The sequence below is a fragment of the Synchiropus splendidus genome, chromosome 19, assembly GCF_027744825.2.
Source record: "Synchiropus splendidus isolate RoL2022-P1 chromosome 19, RoL_Sspl_1.0, whole genome shotgun sequence".
Taxonomy (NCBI): Eukaryota; Metazoa; Chordata; class Actinopteri; order Syngnathiformes; family Callionymidae; genus Synchiropus; species Synchiropus splendidus.
The window spans coordinates 3,592,960-3,611,409 of NC_071352.1; the positions used below are offsets into that span (position 1 = coordinate 3,592,960).

The window sequence follows — 18,450 nt, forward strand, 5'->3', positions numbered from 1 at the left end:
TTGGTTTGAACACGAGAATAACGTGAGCGTGCTGCAGTACAGGGGTCTGTCAGAAGGGGGCGTCATCAACGGGACCAACGCAGCTCATCTGTCTTCGGAGGCAGAAAACGAAAATCTTCACGCAGACCCGCGAAATGTAACCATTTCCTTTCATGACACGTGTAAAGGCTCAATGGTTAAACACTTGCACTTCGATCAACGGTGTATGTGTGTGGCGCGTATTAATCATTTTCATTCCTACTGCAACATATTCATGTGATGTGTTCTGTTTGTCACGGAACTGTCGAGAGTCATGTGATTTCTCTCCGGACGCCGTTAGGCCGCGCACTGTTTACCTTCCGTCACAGGATTGACGGACTTATTTCTCGCCAAATGTATTCTGTTGGTTCAGAGCGTTTAATTCAGCAAGCGAGGTAAGAAAGACTAAATCGGTCCACGTATTGTGAATCAGCGCTTAAATGTGTTAAGGATCTGAGCTAACTGGCATTTCCTCGTTTTTGTTGCTAATGTTGACAGTTATTGTCGTTCGACTTCATGGCAATACTAATCGTCTTCTGTGGCGTATTTTAATTGGCAAATAAACATTTAGAACAACAGACATAATGATTATTGTGCACTTGAACATCTTTTTCCCCAATATTTTTATTCATTTATATCAGCCACAATAATAATCATATAAATGCACATACACAATCAAGATCTCGGACCAAAAACCCAAATATTATTTATTTAACCATTTTACAAAAAAACCCAGATTGAATAAAATTTAAAAACAAAAGAAAAATGTGCACTTAATGTGCACTCAACCAGTCACTCGATCACAGGAGTGACAGGATCACAATGTTATTTCAAAACAACATTTCAAAATGTTGTTTTGAAATAACAACTGAATGTTGTTATTTCAAAACAACATTCAGTTGTTTTGAAATAATGGAACCATTCATGCTTCGTTAGGTCCCTTCTACATTTATTTACTGCCTCTTACCCTGGAGTAACATAGAATAGCCTTTATTGTCATTGTACCACAAGGAGTAATAACGAAATTGAACTACCGTCCGACAAGACATAACATACAAGACATAACAGGGAGGACAGAAGTAGCAATCACAGTAAGAATAGAGAACACGAGGCAGGAGGAGGGAGAGGGAGCAGAGGGAGGGAGGCACAGTGGGGGCCAAAGAAGGCGTTGAAGACAAAGGTGAAGAGTCAGTGATGGGAATGGAGGCGGGGGCGGAGCGGCTTGTCTGCTAAACTTCCAGGATTTGAGCGACCTTGGGAGGCCGGTTGTATCTGGGAGCCAATGACGGTAACAACTTGTTTTGGGTCAGGCTGATGCTGGAATTTTCCATCTGCCCTTGAGTCTCTCTCAGTCTCCTGGTGGCTTGTTCCAATATGCAACATCAGCGTTTGCGGAAGCAGTTGGTTCCGTCATACTAACATAAGTCATCCCCATAAATCCGTGTGAATTGTTATGATGTGACTGTCCATTGCAGGGAGATCCAGGAGTCTGAGCTGCAGAGGTTCTACAGCAGGCTGGTGAAGCAGCTGCAGGCGAAGGAGCTCGGTCATGAGGCTGTGGACTCCCTGCAGAGGCTGCACCTCATCCTGTCCGCGTGCAAAGACTCGAGGATGTAAGACCTTCATCACCCTTTTCGAAAGTGTCGGTTTTGAGATAAAATGTCAATTCTGCCAGATTTCCTACTGAGTTGTGTTGTTCATTCTGCCGTGGTAAATCCACCCACAGGCTGCCCTCGGATCTTCAGAAGAGGCTCTTGAGCCTTCTGTCTTCACCATCAGAGCAGATTCAGGTGCTGACCTCCGCTGTGCTGAGAGAAACACTGCCTCTCTCTGGTCAGGAAGTGAACTACAGCTCGATGAACAGCCACTCTGCAGCCATGCTGCTCTCCCAGGTGATCGGGTGACTGCTTTGGAAGGTTATTTCTCAGGTTACCTGTGTTTCACTGTTTGTTTGTTTTTTCTCTACTGTCCCATAAAATCACTGTGATCCTCTGCCTGTGTGTTTGGGTGATCTGACTCGCCGCTCCCTGGCAGGCTGCATCGGGAGCCGAACTCTCATCTCTGTGCAGTCACCTCCTCAGCAGGCTGGACGGCAGGTCCCCAGACAGCCAGGCTCCCACAGTCACACACACGCTGCCCATCCTCAACGTCCTCCTCACTCACAGCCCAGAGAGCCTCAGCGAAGGTTGGTGTTCAGTTCAGGTTCAGGCTGCACAGGATGCATCTGTGTCTCTCTGCAGATCATGTGACTCTCCTTTGCAAGAAGCTGGTGGATTGGCTGCGCTATGCCAGCATCACACAGGGAGGCGGAGCTTCCACCGGAGGCTTTTTCACAGGATCCAGGTCACGTCAGGTATCGAGTCCTCTCTTCAGTCACGCCTTTTGTTGGCACCTCTGGTTTATAAACAAAAGCAGGCCTGGGTCTGACACCAGATCCGGAGCTGCCATTATCCCACAGTCACTGGAGGCAGAGGCTTGGTGTGTTGTTTTGGTCGCAGATGTCTTTTGATTTGAGGAGCGTGTGTGCGTGTCAGGGCTGTGGCCCGAGGACACGCTCGTCTGCCTCGTAGTTTGATGTGTTGTGTGTTACCGCTGCATGATTGAAGCCCAGTCTCAAGCACGATGTGGGGACGCCATTTCACCAGCTTTGAAGTTTGACAGATTCATATCTGGTTTGTCCACCTCCAGCCGGTGCCCACAGCAGAGCTGGACGGCTCGGTGTCGGGAGACTTCTTCACCGTCCTGTGTGTGGGGCAAGGCTTCACTGAGGACCAGTGGATGAACGTCTATTCCTTCTCCATGCTGCGCCACTGGCTCCTCACCTTCCATGGTGCAGCCAGCGGCCCAATGGCGGCAGACCTCGGTAAGGCGCCGTCTTCATGCCTCAGCCGAGACTGTCTTGACTCAATAAAGCGCTGTGTCTTTCCAACATCCAGCCAGCTGGCTGCAGCTCAGCCTGTCGCTCTCCCACTCCTGCGCCCCTGGTAAGCCAGCGTGTGGCTCGTCTGCATGTGAGGAGCAGGAAGACACTTCCTCGCCTCATCCTTTTCCTTCTTGTGCTCATGAACTAATCAGAACACGCCGTCAGCTGATCTGCTCGCCATCGTAATCTTGACTCGGATGCCGGTTTCAGCAGCCTTGTGCACTGGGCTGGATTGGGTTTTTCTGAAGTAAACATCACAGACTCTAACTCCTACAGGAATGTTTATTATTTAGGGCTGCATCCCGTGGAAGCCCCTGCTCCTCTAACGCTCTCCATCAGACGCCGCTATCTTCACTAACTTTCCATCATCTTGTCTGAGGACTGTGCTGTGAGACTCAACTCCTGCCGTTTTTCAGACGACCGCTCAGAAGTGGACGGCTCGCTGGTCTCCATGGTCTCCGCCACCTCCTCCTCCAGCCGCCTGCTGCCTCCCAAGGAGCGTCTGAGAGAGAAGACGCTGCAGTACTGCCTGCGTCTCATCGAGCAGAGCGACCGCAGTGAGTGAGTCTGAGTGCCATCTTGCGCACGTCCACGTCTTCATCTGCTGTGCTGCTTTCAGAGGCGCAGAAGCGCATCGACGTGGAGCTGCAGAAAGTGGTGAGACACCCCCGACCCCCGGTGCTCACGACATCCGACTGACCCTCCTGAACCTGGCAGTGCCTGGTGGAGGCGGTGTGCATCCTGGATGGTGTGTGTGAGGAAGACCCCTCGCTGGTCTACCGAGCCTTCCCCTGCATCAAGGCCCTCTTCAGCCGGCTCAACACCGACCTGTCCTTCGCCAGAGTCCTGCTGCCCATCGCCCAGTTCTACCTGCATCACGGTGCGGCACTCGGTGAGCTCACTGGTGGGCCCCCCCCCCATGACTCACATCTTTCCCTCCAGGTGAGATGGCAGCAGTGGAGTGTGAGAGTGTGTGGAAGCTGGTGTTTGGCCGCTTCCCCGCCGAGCTTTTCAATGACCCCTTCCTGGCCCACGAGCTCCTACGCTTCCTCCGAGTCAACGTGAAGAGCCTGGAGCTGCGGGTCCCCCTCTACACCCGCTCCTTCCCAAACCTGCTGAAGGTAAAGCGGCACCTGGCCCCTGCAGCTCCCGCCACTTACACTGCTCTCCTCCACGCAGTTCTTGGCCTGGGACAGTGCGGCTGTTGTGGAGGACTTTGTCGACCTGCTGCCCTCTCTGGTGACCCCTGGAACTGCAGTGGAGCTGCTGCACACCCTGCTGGACCTGCCGTGCCTCAGCGCCACGCTCATCCTGCAGCTCAGGTCCGTCACACCCGATTCAGCTGGTGCATCCTCCCATGGCCCCTCCTTTCTGCATGCAGGTCAGCCAGCCTGGCCATCTCTGAGCAGGGGGGCCGGACCTTCAGGTCCCTGGATGCCTTTCGCAACCCAACCCTGAGAGGACTCTTCCTTTTCCTGCTACGAGGAGAATCAGGATCAGGTTTATTAAGCCTTTACTACCATCATGCTGAGGAATCTCATGTGAAGAGCGAGGTGTGGTTGGATCCGTCTGTGGCTGCTGCTGTGGTGGCTCTGGGGTTTGGGCAGACTGCTGTGCTGTGGGGTCTGGAGCACATGGCCAGGACAAACCTTGGTCCCGGTGGCTCCAGCTCTGCTCGATCCTGTCTTGCAGGCGACACCATCGACCGCCTCAGCTCCCTCCACAGTCTCCTCTCTGAAGCGGCCGAGTGGCCCCGGGTGCTCCAGTGTTCCCAGGTTGTCCCGCCGCTGCTGCACATCTACTTCGACGCCGTGGTGGCGGTGAGTAGAGCGGCGATCTGCTCCGGCTGAGCCCTGACAGCCTTTCCTGTCCTGCCGCAGGTCGCCGACGAGCGGCTGCTGGCTCACCTGCTGCAGGTGCAGCTGGAACGCAGTAGTCTGCTGCTGAACGTGCCCAAGTACATCCAGCAGGTTCACAGGTGAGACTGGCGTGTGGCGGCATCCTGACGCAACGATGAACTGCTCCCCCTGTCTGCAGAGTGTTCAGCTGCCATCTGCTGAGACTATGCAAGCTCCACCCGTCTCTGGTGGTGGACCAGTCTCACGAACTGCTGGAGTTTGGCGGCACCTCGGCCAACGTCTACAAGAAAGAGGAGCTCTACACACACGTGGTAATGGGAGCTGGCTCAGTCCGGTCTTGGGGCGGTGCCCTGACGTTCTGGTGCGCTCAGGTCTGGGTCCTGGGGGAGTACCTGTCTGCGTCATGCGACTCTCGCTGCTCGGTGTCCCTCATCACGGCCTGCTTCGAGGCGCTGGAGGCCGTGCTGTTCGAGATCACCTCCTCGTCGCCGCCCCCGGGTTCAGACTGCCCGGCGCCTCGAGTCATCACCACGCTCATGAGTGCCTTGGCCAAGTTGGCGTCCCGGTCACATGACCTCATCCCCAGGTCAGTGCAGACCGAGTGTCCCGCAGCAGCGCGAGAGCTCAGCGTGTGTTTCTTCTCCTCCAGAGTGTCGCTCTTCCTCTCCAAGCTGAGGTCCGGGTCCAGAGCCAGTCCAGTCTGGTGCCCCGACGAGGAGGACCTGGACGCCATTGTGACACTGGGAGAAGAGCTGTGGTCCCTGCTGAAGAGCCCTGGGGTGGCTCAGAGCGTGCTGACCCCCCCGCCTCAGCTCTCCACTCCCCAGTGGCACCGGGACATCAACGTGGCCACGCCCCTACAGCTGCGGGCCCTGACCGGCCTCACGCCCTCGCCGTGACGCTCGCCATGACTGCCTTTTCCAGCACATAAACGCTCGATGAAAGAAACCACGAGGCCATGTCGTTCTTTTCTGCAGCAGGTGCAGTAGGTGTTGACATGCTCCCACCAGAGTGACCCAGTGGGTCAGTGACACCAGGAAGGAAGGGTCTGATCCACCCCAGCAGGAGCACTAAGCATTGCTGGCTCCCAGAGAAACTTGATCTCTAGCTCAATCTGAAATATCAACTTTGATGCATTCAGCGTTCACATCAGCAATGTCACGACGAATCGCTCAATTGAGCTCATTATGTTATTTATTGTTCTGTCAGGATCATGGATCAGGATCTTCTGTTGCTTCTTTAGATAGTGAATCATATTTGTACATGATTTCTATGATTTGCTTCAGCATCACAAGTCCATGAACAAAACCAGCTTTGATCACCATCAAGTGCAAGATTAAAGCGCCATGTGGGCCAGTGTTTCTCCTGCGGAGTCAATCTTTGGCACTGGGCGGGTGAAAGGTCAAACAAATAAACCCCATCACATTTTAACAGAAGGCTTGGATCTTGTTTTCAGAGCAACGGCCGGAGAGGGGTTGCCATGACAACTACCCCACACGTAGGGTGTTTTCGTGAGTCAGTGAAAGGCACGTTAGTGAAGGCCGCTCCTCCGTCAAGCGAGCTCGCGCCTCATCCATGTATTTCACGTTGAACTGGCATTTGGACCCGGTGCAGGAACCACATCGGTCCGCTGTTGGAACGGACTGAGCTGATGGGCTGATGCCGTCACATCCGGTGACTACGATCATGGTTTTGAAAATGCTGAGCCAGAGAAACTTGAAATTAAGGGTTTCATGGTACTTTCTAACACAGACACACTTTTATATCCACAAAAAATGAGGTCTGTCATCAGGTCGTTTGCAGAGTCAGCTCCTCTTCCTGGTGTCCTTGCTGGGAAATGTACCTTCAGAGGAGGAACTGTCTGCGGGGCTCATTAAAACACGATCGCAGCGGCGGGTGTGGCGTCATCAACCCGCGGCAGGTAGGTAGATTTGCTACCTCCACCCTCTGTCTGCAGCACGGCCTGCTCCCCTGGCAGCGGGTCACCTGGAGGTCTGCAGCAGAGGTGCAGGGAGGTACAGGTACCACCAGATGGCATAGTAGTGAACGCCCGCTCCTGCGGCAACGAACAGGTGCCAGATGGCGTGAGCGAACGGGACCAGGCCGTCGCTCTTGAAGAAGAAGACGCCCAGCGTGTAGAGGACGCCCCCAGTGGCCAGCTCACCAATGCCCGAGCGGTCCACCTGCGCAGGTAAACACATGCCGTGACCACACACGTGGGGGACGAGGAAAACGGCCAGAGGGGGGGGTGATGTTGACTGGGGGCTGGACTAGTTCCTACCATGGAGAGCAGCACCAGCGCCGGGATGGCCCCCATGGTCACGTAGCCCATCAACTCCACCAGCTTGTGCCTGGAAGCAGGCAGAGTCAGCGTGGGCAGCGAGGCCCGGCACCCGCAGGAGCGCCTTACCTCTCGTGGTAGAAGAAGACGTAGGTGGACCCAGCGCACGCCATGAGCCAGATCAGCCAGCGCATGTGGCTGGCCCACGGCCCCAGCTCCCGCAGCAGCAGCCTGCCGAGACACACACAGGTCACCACCTGAGCTTGCTGCCGCCGCTGCACCCGCCTGACCCACCAGGGAGTGTAGGAGGCGGCGATGAAGAAGTAGATGGCCATGCGGTCGCACATGTGGAAGCGCTGCTCGACAGTCCTGCAGAGGTGGGAGCCTTGTTAGTCGTGACGTCAGTTAGCGTGGTCGCGTCCTTGTGTTCTGCAGCTGTGGCCTTGCTGCTTCAACAGCGCTGTTCCCAGTGCGCCGCGTCCTTCCTAGCTAGCTGGATAGCAAGGAGATGGGCCGCTTACTCCATATATAGATGTGTTTCTACTGGATCTCTGAACTGCACTGTGGAGCATGCTAACAGTGGCTATCGCTAGCCTGGTGGGTGGCTGCCACACTTCCTCTGAACTCAGCTGTGACATTATTCCCAGCTGGGACTTCCCACTTCCAGCTCGCTTGGCGCCAGCCAGTCCCGACCTCACCACACTCGACCTCACAAGCTGCTCCACGATCAAACACAGTAGAGTAGCATTTTCCTGGCGCTGGTTGCAGTGCATTATGGGGTTCAGAGTCGGAGCTCGCCACCACACGGTACCACACTCACCTGAGGTGGCTGATCTTCCAGGCCGCTGTGTGGAAGAGCGTGGAGGTGACAAAGAGTCCGGTGAGCCCGCCCCCGTAGAGCCCGGCCGCCACTCGTTGCCATCGGTCCGTGGACAGGAAGTAGAGCACGGACCCGCCCAGCAGGCTCGGCAGGATCCACAACTGAGGAGATGAGTAACTCAAGTTATCTTTGTGTCATGCATCCGGGGACTGGACCACACTCTTTCCCAGCACCGGCCAGAACATTATGACCAAGCCTCTCGATCTTGAAGCTGATTGATGAAGACTGTGGCCTCAGCCACTTGCATCATCATCATCACTTAGGCTTCGTTCAGTCGACCCCCCCACCACCACCACCACCACGACCAGGCCTGTCAATCATCCGGCCAGACTGGAGAGGATCCAGCAGCAGGACATTAAAGACAAGCGCGACACACAAACTCTTTGAGGATTTACCACCATTAAGTCAGTGCTCTGCTTCCCTCTGTCTCCGCTGTATTCACTCTCTCGCTCTCCGTCGGTGGCTCTGGGATTACAGCAGATTAGAGGACGCTACAGACTGAATCACAGATTAAAGCTCGCTGCCTCTCATGTGGAGCCAAAAAATCATCTGCCTTTTACTGACAATCCTCTTCAGCCACATGCTTGTCGAACAAGTGCAGCTGGGAGCCACCGCAACCCCACAGTCATTCTGTGGTTCACTTGAGAAATTCATTCAAAGCCAAACACCTTAAAATAAATGTAAAACATACTGAATTCAGTTGCTTTCTGAAATAAATTAAATAGTTAATATGCTTCTTTACATCTCATAAAACCAGAAAGAGAGACCAAATGAGGCGAGTCAGAGACTGAATGAAGCAAGTCAGAGAGACAAAATGAAGCGAGTCAGAGACTAAATGAAGCGAGTCATAGACTAGATGAAGCGAGTCAGAGTTTAAATGAGGTGAGTCAGAGAGACAAAATGAGGCGAGTCTGAGAGAAAATGAGGCGAGTCAGAGACAAAATGCTGTAAGTCAGAGAGACGAAATGAAGCAAGTCAGAGAGACAAAATGAGGTGAGTCAGAAAGACGAAATGAGGGTAAGTCAGAAAGATGAAATGAGGCAAGTCAGAGGCCAAATGAGTCGAATCTGAGAGACCAAATGAGGCGAGTCAGAGACCAAATTAGGCGAGTCAGAGAGATCAAATGAGGTGAGTCAGAGAGACGAAATGCTGTAAGTCAGTGAGACGAAATGAGGCGAGTCAGAAAGACGAAATGAGGTAAGTCAGAGACACGAAATGAGGCAAGTCAGAGGCCAAATGAGGCGAATCTGAGAGACCAAATGAGGCGAGTCAGAAAGACTAAATGAAGCGAGTCAGAGAGATGAAATGAGGTGAGTCAGAGAGACAAAATGAGGCGAGTCAGAGAGATTAAATGAGGTGAGTCAGAGAGACAAAATGAAGCGAGTCAGAGAGACCAAAAGAGTCGAGTCAGAGAGACCAAAAGAGGCGAGTCAGAGAGTGGCGTGGAGCCCCTCCTCTGAGCTCTGGGGTGACACTCTCAACGCAGTGGTGCAGCTCACCCCGTGTGTGGCGCAGTTGGCGGCATGCTCGTAGTGGGTCGGTTGGTACCGTTTACTGGACGGCACCCGGCAGTTCATGAACCTGGGAGAGAAGGAATCACTGAGGACTTCTGAAGTTCTGCAGTGTTATTTGTCTGCATGTGCATCCAATCATGTGTGGGTCACCAGGGAACACAGTCCTCGCTCTCACTCCTGTGTGTGTGTGTGTGTGTGTGTGTGTGTGTGTGTGTTTGTGTGTGTTAGTGTGTGTATGAGCGTGTGTGTGTGCATGTGTGTGTGTGTGTGTGTGCGCGTAGCGGCTTATGTGACTCGTGTTTGCTCTTTAATCATAAAGGTCTCAGCCTCAGCTCACAGAGGAAACACATGTGGAGATGTCACAAAGGCTGCGTCCCACACACGTGTCTCTGTCCTGCAGGGCCACAGGTGTGTCTGTGGAGCAGCTGCAGAGTCTGCTACACATTTAGGGCACAACCCACCCTGGCACGCACAACACACACACACGCTGGGCTCGTGCTCACAGCACATCCGTGGTCGTGACCCGTTACGTCCTTTCTCTGCTGAATTCCACATTTGAAATGTTATTGGTCTTCATCAGGTCATGAGCAGTTGTGAGCAAGGGCCCTTTCCAGAGTGTCCAATAGGATGCAGACTACTCCCTCTTCTAGCTGCCTGTCAACAGGCCGGGACACAGGGGGAGGGAAGGGACACCCTGGACAGGGCAGCCATCCATCCTCATGGGTCGTCTTCAGGGAGGCGGGCTCTTCTCCTCCCAACAGAATGTGTTTGCGCTGATGCATCATGTCCAGAGTGGACGGAGGAGTCGTGTGGGACCATCCGTCCTGACCTGCCACAGCAGAGCCTCCCACACCACAGAGAGAGCGGCTCGTCCTTCCATGCCCCCTATGTCCATCACACAAGTGCCAGTGTTTTGGGGTAATGAGCCACGAGGGTGGGGCTCAGAGAGGACCCCGTGGTGACGACCGATACAGGCTGGAACCGGGTCCTCAGGTCTTTAGACCTCATTAGAGCACATTCCATACAAGAATAGCATCGCTTGCATCTAAGAGGATCATAACTGTGGGACCCTGGTTCAGCACAAAAGAGCCATGTGTGTTGGTGGGTCCTCGGGGAGTCTGACTCAGAGTCTGACTCGCCTTGCTCCGCCAGCAGACCTGCTTCCATCCTGAGTCTGTGCAGACCACCTGTCCTCCATCTCTGACTTGCCACCCTTCCTCCACGCCTGCATTCTCTTCTTAACCTCCCTTGATCGTGGCTGCATCTGGCTCTCTCCCTCTCCTGGTCCCAACATGTTTGACCTCTTGCTTTCTCCGTCAGTGACTGGCTGGTGCTCTGGCTTTGGTGTCTGTCGGTGGATCAGTTGCCTTCTGAACTCGAGTCCGCGTCAGAGCGCAGACGAGCGGCTTCTGCTGAACACTCGGTGTGGAGGGTGAGCGGCGCTTCCACCAACAACAAAACACCGTCTTTGTTTTGAGGGAAGTTCAACTTAACGTGGAGAATCTCGAACCAAGTCCCACAGCGACTTTCATTTTTTTCCTCCCTCACACACGCACGCACGCACACACGCACGCACGCACATCAATAACAAGCCTCTGGCTGCCCGCGCGTCATTGCGCATGGATGCGTGTGAGACGGTGAACACGTGAACCCGGTGTGTCATGCCGATCGTGGAAGCGTTACCTGCCGAACTTGGACCTCTTCGGATCCATCGAGAGCGTGCGTGCGTTCGTGTGCGCGCCTCCCTGCGCTACGAGTCCATGGTTCCGGATGTTCCACGGCAACTGAGCGCACGAACCCGAGCACTGACTGGGCCACGACCTGCAGACCCGACTGGACCTCTGGGGTTCCGACTCTGGCAAGAGAGAACTCCGGTAGATGGACGGGACCTTGCGGGCCGCCGAAGTTCCTCTGAGCCCACGGGAGAGGAAAGTGGAGTTTAGTTCCGAGTCTCGGATGTTTGCAGGATGTTCTGCTGGACTGGGCTCCAAACCCCTCCTCTCCTGCCCTCCTTCCCTCCCCTTCCTCCTGGTTGATGATAACACGCACGGCAGCCCCTCCCCGCTCACTCACTCACACACGCACACACACACTGCTGCCCCAGTTGACATTATCAACATGTGCTTCATGTAAACAGGCTTGCAGCCCAGTGAAACTAGACACTACAGTCATCACTGAAGGGGTTTCCAGTACTTTCAGCCTAGAATACTACAACTCAAACCTCAACTACCGCTGTTAGTACTCCTGCAGGCACTAGTGATTATACAACAACAAATGCTACCACTACTGCCACTCTGAATGCAACAAGTATTAACTCTACCACCACTGTTAATAACTACGCCAAATATTTGTTCATGTACTGCTAACATAACTGCTTGAACTGCTACTACTGCTGTTGCCACTCATGCAGTGAGTACTACCGTTGCACCACTGCATCAACTTCAGCTCACAGATGGGTGACAAATAAAAACACATTTTAACACTGATAAAAAATAATTACAAGGTAGTTATGAAGTCATGAAGAAATGAGCTGTCGTGGTCATGTTTTGAGAATACCAGCTAAACTACGTGAGGTGTATTTTACTGACACGACTCTTGACATTGGTGTACTGCTACCCCGATGTTCACACAGCTCGCGGCGTCAGGGTGTAGCTCCAGAGTGAGCACTGCTCGCGCTGCCCTCATCACGGAGAACACGGTGCAGCTGACAGGAAATGAAACATTAACAGGCCAGAAGCTCGGCTTGATCCACAGCAGACTCCTGACACAGCCGCTGTTCTCCAAACAAACAAGCTGTACATTTACCCAGCTGAGATTAGACATCGAGATGGACAGAGAAACATCTCTCTCAGGAGCTGAGCTTCCATTATCAACAGTCTCCTGAGGCGAGGTCATGCTTGCTGGCTCCAGGAGTCAACAGGGATCTGGTGTGGGCCACTCGGACCTCAGACTCTGGTCCTGGTGTTCCAACAGAACCGCCAGGAGAAATACTTCTTCAATTAATCAGTGGCTGTGTCCATGATGGCAGCAATAACAGGGTCTTTATTCTGAGTCCACCCACCCGATATTCAAGGTGATTTAGAGGTCAAAGGGGATGATGAGTTGGCAGACGGTTCCAAGTCAGAGGTTGGGTGGGTGGAGGACTTCAGCTACACTTACGTCTCCCGTCGGTGCAGAGGACAAGAGTCAGCAGCGTGGAGAGGAACCTGACTGTCGGGTCAGGTCCCAGCTTGCACCGTCAGCATGACGTCTTTAATAGTGGGAGGAATAAGTCACCAAGAATGTGTTGCAGAATGAGTTCACTTGTGCTTCATCCCCTTTTGTGTTTTGGTCAACACGTTAGCAACTGTGGCGTTGGTCATCGACAGTCTTCTCCGGAGCGTGTCCCGGGTCGTCGAGCTGTGTAACTCCCAGACCTGGCTCCCTCCAGAGGCCTGTCGGAACAGGCCCGGGTCCAACTCGCCGCACGCCCTCAGACAGAGTGCAAGTTTTCCATTGTGGAAACGTGTGAAGGTGGTGTGGGGTTAGAGCTGAGCCACATCTCCACTCTGAATGTTGACAGGAAGATGAGCATGCTTTGGTGAGGCCGTTGTCAGGACCTCCACGTGCTCTCAGAGGGAGACAGCTCATCACAGAGGGAGTGAGAGGTGTCCCTCACTTCCTCCACACGCTCCCATGTCCTCCCCTGTCTTAGTCTGCAGCTGAAGTCCACCATAAGCTGCTGTGCAGTAAGAGCTGCTTTGCCACACACCAGCCAGTGAACCCCCCCCCCCCACCCTCCACAGCTGTATGTGACAGAAGATGCTGATGAAGCTGCTACACACGCTGCTGTTATGTTATGCTTTATTTCTCTCCTCGCTAATATCCACGCTCCAGTCAGTCTTAGCATGACGTCATCTCTACTTTGAAAACGCACCTTTGATTCCAGCGCAACTTAGCAGCCATCTAATATAAAAGCTCGAGTGACCGCACGCAGTTACTGGCGTGAGATGTATTTCTAGGAGGCGCTGTGGTTATAAGCCGAAACTTGAAGTCTCGTCGGCTCAGCTGGATCCCGGAAATGTGCGCTGCGCCTTTAAGGACGTCTGACGCTACGTAGCTCACGCATGCGCAGACCGTTGAAGCAACAGCCCCAATGAAAAACAACAACAATCAGCCCAGCAGTGCAGCGATGGAGCCCTGAAACTCTGCTGGCCTCAGTACAATAACAACAATCTCAGCGCGTCTCTCTTCACCCGGAGCTTGATCAGTCGATGGTTCCGAGCCCATGAACTTGGCTAGTCAAAGCGGGGATGCCGGCGGAAGCCAGCTCCTCTTCGCCAACTTTAACCAGGACAACACGTAAGGCAGGGCCGGGGAGAGAGCCGCCGTTAGCACGCCGAGAGTGGACGTGTCTGGGCGCCTGACCCGAAACACCGCGCGCTTGTTACACTGCTCCATACTGAGACTAAAACCGTGCACTCGCTTTATTGCAGTAAATACCGCGGGATTTCATGATAACAAGTGTTCATTTCTGTGGCTAACACGTTGAGTGAGCTCCAAGCTAACTTAGCGTCTGTACACATGTAGCGATAAAGGTTAGGGGTCACTTCGATATGTGTCATTCCTCTGTAATAAGACCTTTGTTGGTGGGTTTATATAGTTGTGAAAGTGTTTGGTATTGCTCTCCAACTAGGCGAATCACGTGTTACGCTTTGTGTTTTTTGGCTATACGGTGTTATGATATCAGAGCTCTTAGCCGAAGACAACTTCACCGTATTATCTGTAATAGCTGTTGTTTAAAATAGCCTCGACTAGTGCTCAACAGGTCCCATGTAAAGAGTGGCACAAACAACCACGCGGGGAAACGTATTCGTGTTGCAATACCATCAGACCCATTGTGTTTTCCTGCCATGTTTTTAAGGTCACTCGCGGTTGGCACCAAATCCGGATACAAGTTTTTCTCCTTGTCCTCTGTGGACAAACTGGAGCAGATATATGAATGTAGTAAGTATTTTTTTCCAGTTTATGTTATTGCCTGTGCCTGTTGGGGATGGTTGCTAATTGTTTTCACAAACTGCTTTGGGCTTTTTGTCAACCCAGCTACGGATTATCAGATGACTGACTATGGGATGTATATCCACCGATATAATAGTATGGCCCACTATCTTCCTGGCCCAGCTGTTAGTTTTGAGAGCCCTTTCCTTCTCTCACTGGGAAATTCAACAACTGGACAATACAGCCAGAAGAATAGACTGAAATTGTCTGGAACGTGACGATGAACTTCAAGAACTATTAGCACTTCAGGTCGGATTTTAAATGTAACAATATCTGCATCGACATCCCTCACAATTTGGGTGAGACAAAGTGAAATGCAGTTTTTCACGTGCCGTGAAAATAACGGCTAGCATGTTGTCCGTATTAGCATCACTCGGTATATCATTTTGTACATGTGGAAGCTTCCTCTGATGCAGCAGCCATGTTGGAGTGTGGCTCACCCCTGGCTCCCTTGTGTGACGATACTGCAAGTATGAAGTGTAAAAACTCTGAAAACAGAAGGTTGCAAAGGTGGCAGTAGGCAAGGAATACTGCTAAAGTGGTCATAGTACTCTCAGAATCATCATCATTTCGAGCAGTTCCAGTTGTAACTCACCCATTCTCCTCGTAAACTCCTCCCCCAGAGCGCAGGCAGCCATGTTTCATCATGATGTGCTACAATCGGAAGATGCACACTCTCGAAGGTCTTTTGGTCTGTCAGGGCTTTTCTCTTTACCTATTAGCCAAAACACCACTGGGCTTCAGACTTGCATGACTTTGAGTTGACCATTGCCTGGTGTGTGGCTTCATCGAACAGTCATTGCTCTAGCTCTTCTGCTGAATCAGAGCTGTGAACCTGGGGTGCCTCCTGACTGTGCTGCAGTTTCTTCTCCGTCCCTTTGCTTTGTGACAGTTCTTTAATGGCAGTCCGGCCTTGTTGGCACGATGCCGGGATGTGTGGTGATTGTGCTGTGTGTGTGGCCTGCAGCGGACACCGAAGATGTCTGTATCGTGGAGCGTCTCTTCTCCAGCAGCCTGGTGGCCATCGTCAGTCTGAAAGCTCCCCGCAAGCTCAAAGTCTGTCACTTCAAGAAGGGGACAGAAATCTGCAACTACTCTTATTCCAACACCATTTTGGCGGTCAAACTCAACAGACAGGTAGGAGGTGTGCAAGCGACCCGCGGTGAGGCCCGAGTCCTGAGTGAGTCACTGTTCCCTGCAGCGGCTGATCGTTTGTCTGGAGGAGTCGCTGTACATCCACAACATCCGAGACATGAAGGTCCTGCACACCATCCGAGAGACCCCGCCCAACCCCTGCGGTGAGTGTGTCAGAGGTCACCGTCGCTCTTCTGCAGCTGTGTTATTGATGGGTCTGTGCTCTTCCAGGCTTGTGTGCACTGTCCATCAGCAATGACAACTGTTACCTGGCCTATCCCGGCAGCGCCACCATCGGAGAAGTGCAAGTGTTCGACACAGTCAACCTGGTGGGTCACATGACAGTGTCTGAGCCTCTGCTCCGGGCTGCTAACTATGCGTGTCTTCCAGCGAGCTGCCAACATGATCCCAGCTCACGACAGTCCGTTAGCCGCGTTGGCATTTGACGCCAGTGGAACCAAGTTGGCCACGGCCTCAGAGAAGGTGTGTTCGTCGTGAGATGCTCTCTGAATGACCTGTCATATTGAGGCTTCTCTTCTCTCTCCAGGGAACAGTCATCCGTGTCTTCTCCATCCCAGAGGGACAGAAGCTTTTCGAGTTCCGGCGAGGCGTAAAACGGTAGGAGTCTGGACTGCAGGCGCGGGACCTGCTCACGTTCATCTGTGTTTGCTTCCTTCTCTCAGGTGTGTCAGCATCTGCTCGCTGGCCTTCAGCATGGACGGTCTCTACCTGTCAGCCTCCAGCAACACGGAGACGGTGCACATCTTCAAGCTGGAAACTCAGAAGGAGAAGTACGTGTACGTATCCTTCAGAGCCGCAGAGATCCGTCACAGTGAGCTGAGGAGACCTGTGTTTGAGCCTCGGTTCCTGTTGTTCGCCACAGACCGGCAGAGGAGCCCACCACCTGGGGGGGGTACCTGGGTAAGGTCCTGATGGCGTCCACCACCTACCTGCCTTCTCAGGTCACGGAAATGTTCACTCAAGGTCGCGCATTCGCCACAGTGCGTTTGCCGTTCTGCGGCCACAAGAACATCTGCGCTTTAGCTGTGTGAGTACTGAGCTGCCAAGCTGTGTGTGCTGCTTTGAGCTGCTACATCTTGAATGATTGTGGCTGTGTTCCTTCCAGGATCCAGAAGATCCCACGGTTGCTGGTGGCTGCAGCCGACGGGTACCTCTACCTGTATAACCTGGACCCTCAGGAGGGAGGAGAGTGCACGCTGATGAAGCAGCACCGCCTGGACGGCAGTGCAGAGCCTCCCAATGAGATCTTGGAGCAGGGGGCGCACGATCGCCCTCTAGTGGCGCAAACTTACAGCGTAGCTGTTTCAAAAGGCAAGTTACAAAACTCAATGGGGAGTTGAGAGGAAGCAAGACATCCAGATATGTTTATGTTAAGATAAAATCTTATCGTGTTGTTTCAAATAATTTCAACATGGCATGAAGAGGTGCGGTTAAAACAAAAATTAAACAACATTCATCTGACTGCGACAGGAAGCCATGCATCTTAGACACTTGGCAGTCAAGGATCTAATGTTTCATCTGGACTGTCTTTCTCTTGCCAGAGGAGTGCTTGACCTCTGACCTCTCGCCATCCCAGGTTACAGCGAAGATCAGGGCGCAGTGGGAGGAGCTGGACTTGAGGAAGACCTGAACGATCTGCGCCTGGAGGAGGAGAACGAGCAGCCCCCGCTCATCCTGGAGACGGACTGAGCGGAGGACGGCGCCGACCCTTCGGAGCGCTCCTCTTCCGTGTCTACAAGTAACACCGGAGGGGGATGGGGGCAGCGTTTTTCAACGCTCCGTGCGTTCCTGAGCCTATGGTTTGATTTCTGTCTTCTCACTTGAGTTTTATCTCCCCTCCGCCTCGTCTGACAGGCCGTTTCCCCCTCAGTTTGCTTGCGCAGGTTCAACCCAAGCTTTGCATGTCCATGTGCCAACTGCTGAACCCATGTGACGTCTGTGAGTGTGTGTCAGACATGTGATCAAACACCTAACTGTAGCCTCTCTCTGTGAAGCGTGCACACACACACACACACACACAGATGTATAAAGTATTGTAAGTGCCTCTGCCCCACTCTCACTATGTTGAGGCTTCTGGCTCATTTAGTTTAATAAACTCTCTTATTAGTTTTAATGGAGTGTGTGTTGTTTCTTATGCCTCTGGCACCCAGGCACACACTCAGCTGCAGCTCACACGTCCGATTCCCCGGTGTGTTTCACACCTCTCTGCTTACTTCCTCCCCTCAAGCCGAGGCTCAGTGGACGCCCCCTGACCCCCTCCAACACTCATTGGTTGATTTGAAAATGATTATTGGCATAAAAAATAGAGTCATCACCAGTGAGGTGTCATGCGTGTTGACACGTGCATGGTGTTGTTGACGTGGTCCTGTGTCCGTATATCCACAACATATAGAGCGTGGTGACGGTCTCCAGTCCAGCAGCAGATCAGGTCTGCTCTTCCTCCTCCTTCTCCTCTTCATCAGTCTGCCTCTGTCTGTGGCCAGGCACCGTCCCGTCTGGTCACCAGCCAGACGCGTGAAACTGTGGTCCGTCCTGAGCTCAGGTCCGGGGCGCCTGACGCCACTGGACCGGGACAGGACTTTTTGATTGTCATTTTCTAATGATTTTGTACAAATATGTGAAGCATTCATCTGAAAGCCAATTGAAAATAAATGACATGTTGGTGTATGAAACAAGATTGGTTTCATTATTTTATATTTCTATCACCTCCTTGTGATGATGCTCCTTGTCACTCCTGTCTTCTGCGTGTCATCGCTGGCTGTTTTCCTACTCCTCTCTCACCT

General features: G+C 52.9%; 3 protein-coding genes across 11 annotated transcripts; 2 read left to right on the plus strand and 1 right to left on the minus strand.

Moving 5' to 3' along the window:
• The first annotated feature begins 73 nt into the window (after window positions 1-73).
• Window positions 74-6,235, plus strand: ap5z1 (adaptor related protein complex 5 subunit zeta 1). 4 transcript variants are annotated; one of them, XM_053852196.1, is made up of 18 exons: window positions 76-413; window positions 1,494-1,631; window positions 1,745-1,910; window positions 2,053-2,203; window positions 2,259-2,371; window positions 2,707-2,881; window positions 2,955-3,002; window positions 3,358-3,498; window positions 3,561-3,598; window positions 3,659-3,821; window positions 3,884-4,062; window positions 4,121-4,263; window positions 4,323-4,441; window positions 4,634-4,761; window positions 4,822-4,919; window positions 4,979-5,111; window positions 5,172-5,386; window positions 5,450-6,234. In XM_053852196.1, the coding sequence occupies exons 1-18, from the start codon at window positions 259-261 to the stop codon at window positions 5,697-5,699; spliced, it is 2,553 nt and encodes an 850-aa protein (XP_053708171.1). In that variant the 5' UTR covers window positions 76-258; the 3' UTR covers window positions 5,700-6,234. The 4 variants fall into 4 exon arrangements, with proteins under 4 accessions (XP_053708169.1, XP_053708171.1, XP_053708170.1 ...); XM_053852194.1 differs by having other exon boundaries at window positions 74-413; window positions 4,323-4,761; window positions 5,450-6,235; XM_053852197.1 differs by lacking the exon at window positions 2,955-3,002 and having other exon boundaries at window positions 81-413.
• mmd2a (monocyte to macrophage differentiation-associated 2a) lies at window positions 3,951-13,233 on the minus strand. Of its 4 annotated transcripts, none has more exons than XM_053852241.1 (7): window positions 12,537-13,233; window positions 9,461-9,542; window positions 7,902-8,062; window positions 7,376-7,450; window positions 7,211-7,312; window positions 7,082-7,151; window positions 3,951-6,983 (listed from the first exon to the last, which is right to left on the minus strand). In XM_053852241.1, the coding sequence occupies exons 2-7, from the start codon at window positions 9,536-9,538 to the stop codon at window positions 6,783-6,785; spliced, it is 687 nt and encodes a 228-aa protein (XP_053708216.1). In that variant the 5' UTR covers window positions 9,539-9,542; window positions 12,537-13,233; the 3' UTR covers window positions 3,951-6,782. The 4 variants fall into 4 exon arrangements, with proteins under 4 accessions (XP_053708216.1, XP_053708214.1, XP_053708215.1 ...); XM_053852239.1 differs by having other exon boundaries at window positions 12,281-13,233; XM_053852240.1 differs by lacking the exon at window positions 12,537-13,233 and adding an exon at window positions 11,159-11,323.
• Window positions 13,234-13,470: 237 nt separating this feature from the next.
• Window positions 13,471-18,326, plus strand: wipi2 (WD repeat domain, phosphoinositide interacting 2). Of its 3 annotated transcripts, none has more exons than XM_053852223.1 (11): window positions 13,471-13,816; window positions 14,379-14,461; window positions 15,480-15,649; window positions 15,714-15,810; window positions 15,878-15,975; window positions 16,037-16,129; window positions 16,194-16,264; window positions 16,330-16,443; window positions 16,530-16,694; window positions 16,773-16,978; window positions 17,209-18,326. In XM_053852223.1, exons 1-11 carry the CDS (start codon window positions 13,743-13,745, stop codon window positions 17,295-17,297), a joined length of 1,260 nt encoding a protein of 419 aa, XP_053708198.1. In that variant the 5' UTR covers window positions 13,471-13,742; the 3' UTR covers window positions 17,298-18,326. The 3 variants fall into 3 exon arrangements, with proteins under 3 accessions (XP_053708198.1, XP_053708196.1, XP_053708197.1); XM_053852221.1 differs by having other exon boundaries at window positions 17,244-18,326; XM_053852222.1 differs by having other exon boundaries at window positions 16,330-16,437; window positions 17,244-18,326.
• Window positions 18,327-18,450: the final 124 nt, after the last annotated feature.